Genomic DNA, 9,940 nt, shown 5'->3' with positions numbered 1-9,940 from the left:
AGACAATTGCACACACCTATAGACACTTGATTTTCTAAAAGCCATAAACATACACTGGGGGAAACAAAATCATCTTCCAACAAATGGTTCTGGTCATCTGATGTAGATGAGTCCAAATAGAACCATACTTACCACCCTGTATAACGTAAACACCAATATCTCAACATAAAGTCAGACATCATGAACCTGATAGAAGAGAAAGTGGGGGATAACCTTCAACTCATTGACATGGGAAAAGGATTTCTGAATAGAACACTATTAGCATAGACACTAAGATCAATAATTAGAAAATGTGACCTCGTGAAACTGAGAAGCTGCTGCATAGCAAAACAGTGGCAGCCCACAGAATAAGGAAAGTTTTTTTTTTTTTTTTTTTTACCAACTCCATATCAAATAGAGGGCTAATATCCAAAATACACAGAGAACTCAAGAGGCTAGATATCAAGAAAAGAACCCGATTAGAAAAGAGTACAGATCTAAACACAGTTCTTAACAGGAAACTCAGATCTCTGAGAAACAGATGTTCAGTATCCTTAGCCATCATGGAAATGAAAATAAAAAAACTACTGAGATTCATCTTACACCTGTTGGAGTGGCTAAGATCAAACTAGTGAAAGCGCATGCTGGCAAAGATATGGACTGAGGGGAACACTCCTCCATTGCTGGTGGGAGTACAAATTTATATGGCCACTATGGAAATCAGTGTGGTATTTCTTCAGGAAGATGGGAGTCGATCTACTTTAAGATTCAGCTATACCACTCTTGGGCATATACCGAAAGGACACTTTATCTTACTACAGAGACATTTGCTCAACCGTGTTCATTGCTGCTCTATTCATAACAGAAAATGAAAACAGTCTAGATGACCCCCGACAGAAGAATGCATAAAGAAAATGTAGTACATTTGTGCAGTGGAGTTCTACTCAGATATTTTTTAAAAAATGAAATTTGAAAATAACAAAGTTAGACGAAGATGCTTTTGTTAAATAGTTTTGAGGTGAAAAAAGACAACAATCTCAAGTTTTAGAAAGGCGCAGAGTTGAATGTGGAACTTGTTAAGGTCAGGGAACAAGAACAGAGCCGCCCAATTATCTTTGTGCCTTTCCTGCTAGGATTGGTTGATGACCAAAGGTGATAACTAATTCCTTACACCCATTTCTGCTCTCAATCTCCTGATTTAAACAACTATTAATGAGTGGGCATGTACCCTAAAGATTTAAAAAAGAGCTGGTAGATTTTTGATATATAAAAGTTTAGGTTTGTGATTCCTTTAAGGTTCCGTAGAAGATTACCTTTCAAGATAAGTAATAAAGTAATTGGCCCTTTCTTTGTAACTACAAAATGTAGCCTGCCAGTAAGAGACTTGGCAAGAACACTCTGATTGCCCACTTGGTGTTGATCTATAACAAGTTTCTTGGGATATCCCAAGCTTGGATATAACAAGTTCTTGGCTATCCCAAGAACTAATTTGTTTTTCACCTGTCATAAATAAAATGTTTAATCATGGAAGGGAGATGGAAAACATGTCATTTACTGTTTGTTTTGTATTCATTGTAATCAATTGAAAAACAATGTAATTACATTGTAATTCCTACATTGCCTGAAAAACTTGGTTGGAGTATATAAGCTGTAGGGAAAAAAAAAGTATGCAGTAGAAAGAACATGGAAAGAACCTGAGAAAACAGAGGATCAAGAGAATTTGTGAATGTTTCTTTTCCTAAACCTCCCTCACATAGAAAAGTCTAGCTTATGCCGAGTCAATGGATTCTTCTCAAAGCCCCGTGCTGCTGGGGGCAGGACCCCCAGACAGCAGGAAATATAAGAGGATGGAGGATACCAAGAAAACAAGTCCCTCTAAATCAACATGATCAATGCAGATACAAATTTACAGAGACTGAGGTAGGATGTGCAGGGCCTGCACAGCTGTTCCGGGTCCTCTGAGTAAATGCTATAACTTCCAGTTTAGTGTTTTTATGGGATTCCTGGGTGTGCAAATAAGTGTGTCCCTCATTTTTTTTGTGCCTTCTGGGCTCTTTTCCTTCTGTCGAGTCCAATTCCAGTGGGACAGCTGTATTTCATTATGACCCTTAGAAGCTTCTGTGTCTTCTAACGGGAGACAGAAAGGATCTGGATGGGGCCGGAGGTGGGAAGGAGTTGGGAAGAGTAGAAAACCATAATATGAAAAAAAAAAATCTACTTTCAATAAAAGGGGGAAAATAAAGGCATTTACCTTATGAGGTGGCCTTGAATATTTGGATGGCAAGGATGGAATGTCATGGTTTTAATACGTCATATTCCTCAGAGGATCACGATTTAGTTGCTTGGCCTATGGTGGGGGTGCTATTTTGGGGACTGTGAGAACTTCCCAATGTGGGGCTTTGCTAGAGGAAGTCAGTCACTGGCGGCCGCTCTTGGACCCTTCCTGACCACTTCCTGTCTGCCTCAGGGGGCACTGTGATGGAATCGGATCTGCTCTAGCATGCTGCTGTCGTGATCATCATCACCACCTGGTATGATGTGCTGAAATTTCCTAAATGGAACGAGATAAATCTGTCTTCTCTAGCAAAAGAAAGCGATGCTTCGCAACTCAGTATCGTACATAGTGGCTTCACTATTTGTTCAAATAGAAACTTAAAATCTTCCGGTTCTAATTCTTCTTTGGTAAGTATTAATACATTTTACCCTTGTAAATAAAACCCTTCGGACCAGGAACACAGCTCTGAAAGGAATCCTGAGTAGAAAATGTTAGAAAACAGCTGATTTAAAGGTCGATTCTGAAAACGCTTTCATGTGGGGCTGTATGACATCAGGGAAAAGCCTGAAGTCTGAGAGCGCTGAGGTCAGGTGGGAGTGGTTGACAAAATGGCATTCAGTGCTTACAGATCCTAACGATGACGATGACGCGTGGACTTGCGAGACGTGAAGACTCCAAGTGCGGAGGAGGAGATTGTGGAAGTCCTGTAGACCATGGGGTTTTCTTTTCCTTGGGGAAAGTCTTTGGGTCGATTGTCATAGTTACTGCTTGTTAAAACTAGTAAAAGACTCATTAAGGACTATGAACTTCACAGTTAAATGATCTTTTTTTGCAGCCCCAGATGATGTTTTAAAATCTTAGTCTCCAGTAGCATTGGTTCCTGGCAGGTACCCTTCTCTGTAAGCTAAACTCTTAGGTACATGAGTTGGACCCTTGTGTTTTAACTCTTCTTTTTCCACAGTGAGTTTTCCTCCCAATGTCCTGGCCTGTCTGTGGAAGACTGTCCCCACCAGTCCCCAGACCTTACCAACAAGGTGATTTCATGCCGTTAGGGTAGGGATAGGCTCAATTTTGGGACACTGACTGTGAGCCATCTTTAGGAAATAAAAATTTGAATCGAACCGTTTTCTTACCTGTGTCTAACTGGTAAGTGGACACAGTGGCTGCCTATTAGAGACACCTTTGAAAGAATAGATGGACAAGGGAATTCGCTTCCATTGCTACAAAAACGAAGCTTGCTCGATGGGTCTCCCAGCTTTCACCTCATCTCAGTGTTTCAATCCTCAAGTGTCTTCATCCTCCCCCCTCGCCAAGGCTAGCACTTCACCACTCTTGCGTCCTCTCCTGTCCTCTCCCGGATATTTAGTTACTTTTAGTCATGTTTTAAATGCTTCCCCACTCCGTTCTCAAGCCTAGAAACGATCTACACTAAACAGAAAGCCTTTCCCATGGTTGTATCATTAAGGTAACATTCTCTGGTCTCTTTACCCCCCCCTTTTACTTCTACTCTCTAAACAGATCCCACTATTCTCTTTCCCATACCCTCAAACATCAGCTATGTGTAGAGGACATGGGACTCCTCAAAATCTTCTGTTGCCAGCTATGATGTTTCAGCAGAGATCTCATTACTGAGAGCCGCAGTTCAGTTTCTGACTCTACAGTGGACTTAAATCGTGTCTTTCCATCTGTCTCACTAAGTCCCACTTCAGCTGTTGCTGTTTCCTCCTTACCCCACATCCTCCTTTCCTGTCCCCCATACCTGCTATTGCCATCCTATGTATAGTTCTTGGCCTAGCAAAGAACTAACGGACACTTTGGCTTTCATGCCTTCCGAATTCATTTCATTTCTGCACTAGACATGGTTACAAAAAGTGCGCCTTAAAGGATATTTGCTTCCACGGGTAAGAACAGAATATCACGCTCTGTCATGATCTCGATGTTGTGAGAGATGTGCGCTGACCCCTTGGCACTGTCTTCTCCAACAGCCATGGCGAAGAACTCTACCTGCAGCTCTGCATGCAAACCGGCAGCCACCTGGAAGACATCAAACGCTGGCTGAAAACTAATGTGGACAATATATTAGACAATAATTCTCTAAACTTTAGTTTTCTCGTCCATCAGTTTGGCACTAATTAATAGAAGCATTAGGTGTGAGGACCGGGTGAAGTCCTGAGTAAATGTGTATCATTGCCACAAACAGCCCGTTGGAATGGCAGAGCCTTTTGCTGACCCTTGGTCAGGGTGTGAGTGTTGACAGAGCGTGAAGAAGGTATCTCTAGCAGCTTCGATTCTTACAATGTTTTCTGTAGAGATCTCAAGACCAGGAGTGGCTAAGCCTACCTCCTCACTCAACTATACGCAATAAATAAACCTGCCTTTTCCATTCAGAAGTGTAGATAAATGTGCTGTGTTTCCAGGCTGGTGATGCTGCCGCCACTACCTTATGGCCCACCTGATCCCAGCTTTTCTGTATGCGTGTCTGTATGTCTGTCCTTTCTTTATTCCCTTGTCACCCCAGTGGTCCCATTTCTGTAACCCAGAAGTGTGGGTCAGGGGACATATGACAGAACTATTTAGAATTATGTAGAATCCATGAAATGAATGGGATTGAACACAAACGCCTGAAGGTGTTAGAGTGTACAGCTGGAACATCGTCAAAGGCCATACACCAGAAATCTGGCATCAGCAAGACTTGCATTAACAAGAGCTGATGTGGGCTTACTGCAAGGAAATGAGGTCATCGAGGGCGTGCCCTTGGCCCCTTCTCTCGGTCTCTGCTTCCTGGAAGCCGTGAAGAACACAACTTTGCTCTCCCATGTGGACATCCCTGCCTGATACTCCACGGACTTCCAAACACAGGGCCAGGTGATCACAAGAGACACTTCTGAAGCACTGGGTCAGAATAAGCCTGGCTTCCTTTCAGACTGAAGGGCACAAAGGCACAAACTAGTGCTGCTTGGGGTCTGGGGAGTGCCAAATGACAGGTTGTTGGAGGTGAAGGGAAACTGCCGCGGTACCCATAGTTTCCCTCCTGATTTCTTCTTCTGTCGCCACTGCCCCTCTTCCTCCTGCTTCCTAAACTGATTCCAAACTTCTCTTTCTTGTATTCTTAAACATAAGCTTTGTGTAGAGGACACTTGAAATTTTTTTATCCCTGACTTCTCAACTGAGATCTCATTACTGAGATCCACAATTCACTCTCTGACCCCCAAACCTTAAGTCACGTCCTTACATCCACCCTACTTCTTTATTCTTTTCTTCTCTTCTCTTCTCTTCTCTTCTCTTCTCTTCTCTTCTCTTCNTCTTCTTTCTTCTTCTTCTTCTTCTTCTTCTTCTTCTTCTTCTTCTTCTTCTTCTTCTTCTTCTTCTTCTTCTTCTTCTTCTTCTTCTTCTCTCTCTCTCTCTCTCTCTCTCTCTCTCTCTCTCTCTCTGGTTTTGGTTTTTTCGAGACACAGTTTTTTTGTAGCTTTGGTAGAGCCTGTCCTGGAACTAGCTCTTGTAGCCCAGGCTGGCCTCGAACTCATAGAGATCCGCCTGCCTCTGCCTCCCGAGTGCTGGGATTAAAGGCGTGTGCCACCACTGCCTGGCTACATTTAAGGTCTTTTTTAAAATTTTTTATTTATCTTATTTTTCATCCTATTTCTCAAGTGTTAGTCATGAGTTTCTGTCTACTGGCTGATAAAGGTAAATTTCATCTAAGACAGATATGGATGTAATATAAGAAACCTGGTGACTTGCCTGCCTTTGGTCTCCAGGATTCTAATATAGGATGTGTAGCATGACAGGGCCAGCAGAGGGAGACAGAATAAGTGCAGATGCCATGCTGCTTAGGTCTAAAAACAAGGAAGAGGTTTGTACCAACAAAGAGATCCAAGATACAGTGAGGAGTCTCAGCAAGGCATTGAGCTGCTTGCCTTGTTCTTGGAAGGCACACTAGCCTGCAGAGGGAGAGATGTTTATGTTTCTAAGCTGCCTCTATGGGGGGTGGGTTAAAAAGCAGACTTGGGAAGGGCTCTCTGGAAAAAAATAAATCACACAACTATCACATGGATAGCAATTAGATTCAAATGGAAATTTAAAATATAGTTTTATAAATAATAGAATTGAAAACATTCCATTTTTTTTTCAACAGTGTATGTGTGCACATGCTGGAGCAGACCCAGAGACTGTTTCTGAGGGTCCGGGCTTGTTCCCCGAAGCCCACCAATCAGGACTGGGTAGTGATGAAATTCCACAGAGAGCTGGAGTGGTGCCACAGTGCGGCTTACCCAGGGTTGGCGCACGTTCATTTTGGCCTGGCAACGAACCAAACCGAACAGTGCTTAGATTTACATAGGCAGAAGACTATATGTATGTATGTATATATATATATATATATTTGTCAGAGCCAAAACCTACTGTCAGAAAGGGGAAAGAAATACCCTTATAGCACGGTGAGCTTCAAAGAAAACACACTGAGTTTTTACTAGTTAGAAAGGTGGATCCAGAGTCACCTCGCTATTAGAATGACCTGGTCTTCAGATTAAAATGTGATTTACTACGCAGAACAGTAGAAAGGCTTGCTTTGATTTTTTTTTTATGTTGTGGAGAATCTGACATCTTCTCAATATATGTTTGTTTCAGGATATGAGTGTGCAGGCTTTGTTCATGGACACACATATTTGCCACGAGGGCTGCCAAGTAAGTACTGGGAACCGAACCTGGGTCTTCTGCAAAAACAGCATTTACTCTTAACCTCCCAGCCAACTCTCCACGAATTCAGTTTTTAAAAAGGTCATTTTCACATGACTGTGCATGACTGTACGCCTGGGACAAGTGAGGGGCATGTTCCCAGCTGAAGATAAACTCTTTCTACTCTGAGCATTTTTGTCATGGCTCTTCCCTGGAACAATGGCATAGAGCCACACAGGAGACCAATCTAGGGTCCTCCTGATGAAACTAGAAACATTAAACCTACTCATGATTTAATCTCGGCATCAGAATGATATAAAAGGCAACTGTGATGGAAACATACATACTCACATATGCGTGCGCAACACACACACACACACACACACACACACACACATGCTCAATAACATATGGACTTACAGGCCCGGGTTTATATGTCACTTTCAGTCCAGTGCTAGGTGGTGGCTGCTTCACTTTAAACCTACCAGGAAGAAAAATGGAAGATGATTTATAAAAACAAGCAATGAAGAAACTCGGATACTATAAAATCAGGAAGGTGTTAATCTAGAGGCCAGGGAGTCCATATTATCTCTAAACAACCAAAGACCTTAATATTCCATTGAGAGAAGAATTTGTGATCCACCCATTTCACGACAGTCCTCATCCACATGAAGCAGATGCCAACCTGTACTCCCCCACTTGGTTACCGGTTGCCGATGGGCCCAGGCGGAGCATTGCCAGGGTTTGGCTGGCTTACACCTTTGTAGCTGTCAGTATTAATGTGAACGCTGATAGCCAGGCCATGCAGTTACAGAATTACAGCGCTTTGGGGAATAGCAAAGCATGGGGGCCAGGCTGCCTGCGACTTGCGGGGTTTGCATGCTTGGGGGAGAGGAGGGACCAAAGGAAATCAGGAAATGATGAAGGGCTTGAGAAGTTCTTTGCTTGTATGCGCTGCTTGCTTGTCGATCTCTTTTCCTACCTGTGGTCTGTGGGCTCTGCCTGAGGATAAGAGGCCTGAACAGTCTGCAGAGGAGAGTCTGCCTTTACACTGACTGCCACCCTCTACCAGCAGCTTTGCTGCCCAGCCATCACGGCTGAATCCAACAAGCAGTGGGATGAAATCTCTAAAACAGAAACTCTGCTGGAGGTCTACATAGACTGTTTTTTTTTTTTTTACTAGTTTAGGGTTAACTCTGTTTCCTCCCACCCATTTCATTGGTCACAACAGGGAAAGAAGAAAAAAAAATAGGTCTTAACTAGTACCGAGTGCCTTCACCATGTTTTGTTCTCAGGGAGCCAGCATCCCAGAAGTTGGGGTTTGCCTCATCTAAAGGGTGACAAACTGGATGCTTCTGCCATTTTACTATTTCATTTCCATTTTTGATTCATAAGCATTTAAAAGGGTTTGTTATTATATAAGAATAACTCTGCAAGCAAAATATTCCATTTTGATGGCAGCCTTTCCACCATACACATCATTCTGAAGACTCTTTGTAATTCTGAGTGGCCTGAGCATAGATTTATGGTATACTGATCCAATAGAAACAAACAAACTCCTACGTGGCTCTGGTGACCTCAATAAAGTGAAGTTCGCAGACATAGTAGAGATAGCAATGACCTGGTTAGTGCTTATGAATTTGAGCCCTCTCCTCATTCTAGCCCACAAGACCTTGAAAGAGATCACCCTGTTTCCTAATATAGAAGATCTCAGAAGGGTCAAAAATACCAGGTATGTTTGTAGACCCATGAATAAACTGAACTGTGAGTTGATGCTTATTAGTAATTATAAGTTAGATCTTTATAACTCAAATTATCATTGTGCTTATTATTTCCCTTTGCCTCAACCGGGCAGAAATAGTGTGGAAAACACTTTTCAAAGTCAAAGACAAAAAAGAAGTTTAAGAGAAACGAAGACAAAAATGTCCAGCCCCAAATGAAGGAATTCTCTAGAGATGATAATCTCTAGATTATCAGTTGTCCAATGGAAAACTTGTGGGTCGAGACACAAAGAGGTAACATCTTTAAAATGCTGAATGGTAAGCTCATGTACAAGTAGATCAAAGACCTCAACATAAATCCAGTTACATGGAACCTGGCAGAAGAGAAAGTGGAAAGTGGCCTCGAATGCACTTCCTGAATAGAACACCAGTAGCACAGACACTGAGACTGACAATTAATAAATGGGAGCTCCTGAAACTGAAAAGCTTCTGTCAGACAAAGGACACGGTGAAAAAAGACAAAACAACACTCTACAGTATAGGAAAACATCTTCACCAACCCCACATCGGACAGAGGGCTGATCTCCAAAATAGGTAGAGGACTCAAGAAACTAGACATCAAAATACAAAGAAAAAAAACCAAAACAAAGCAAAAAAAAAATGGGGCACAGATTTAAACAGAGAATTCTCAACAGACAAATCTCAAAGGACCGAGATACATTTAAAGAACTGTTCAACACTCTTAGCTATCAGGGAAATGCAAATCAAAGTGACTCTGAGATACTCTCTTACACTCTGAGATACATCTGACACTTAGTCAAAATGGCTAAAGTCAAAAATGCTAACAACAGCCTATGTGGGAGAGGATGTGGAGTAAGGGGAACATTCCTCCACTGCTGGTGGGAGTGCAATCTTGTACAGCCACTTTGGAAATCGGTATTGCAGTTTCTCAGAAAATTGGGACTCAATCTACCTCACAACCCAGCTCTACCAATCTTGGGCATATACCCAAAGGATGCTCAATCATACCACAAGGACGCTTGCTCAACTACGTTCATAGCAGCATTATTCATAATAACCAGAACCTGGAAACAAGCTAGATGCCCCTCAACCAAAGAATGAATAAAAAAAAAGTGTGGTATACTTATACAATGGAGTATTACTCAGTGGTTAAAAAAAAATGACATCATGAAATTTGCAGGCAATTGGGTGGAACTTGAAAAAAAATCATTCTGAGTGAGATAATCCAGACCCAGAAAGGCAAACATGGGGGGGGGGAAACTAATGGATTGCC

At 42.2% G+C, this 9,940-nt stretch overlaps 1 protein-coding gene across 1 annotated transcript in view; it reads right to left on the bottom strand.

Moving 5' to 3' along the window:
- The window catches only part of Spag17 (sperm associated antigen 17), a 237,311-nt gene that overhangs the window by 6,604 nt on the left and 220,767 nt on the right, over positions 1-9,940 (bottom strand). The window contains exons 46-48 of the mRNA XM_050157515.1: positions 7,346-7,406; positions 4,144-4,288; positions 2,881-3,034 (exon numbers count right to left, since the gene is read on the bottom strand). Of these exons, the coding sequence (XP_050013472.1) occupies positions 2,886-3,034; positions 4,144-4,288; positions 7,346-7,406 (355 nt within the window). The 3' untranslated portion in view covers positions 2,881-2,885. The remainder of the gene's footprint in view (positions 1-2,880; positions 3,035-4,143; positions 4,289-7,345; positions 7,407-9,940) is intronic.

Source organism: Alexandromys fortis, unplaced genomic scaffold (assembly GCF_014885135.2).
Source record: "Alexandromys fortis isolate MF-2015 unplaced genomic scaffold, M_Fortis_MF-2015_v1.1 scaffold_78, whole genome shotgun sequence".
In the NCBI taxonomy this organism is placed as follows: domain Eukaryota; kingdom Metazoa; phylum Chordata; class Mammalia; order Rodentia; family Cricetidae; genus Alexandromys; species Alexandromys fortis.
Note: the sequence above shows the minus strand (reverse complement) of the source record. Positions and strands in the feature narration are given on the sequence as shown.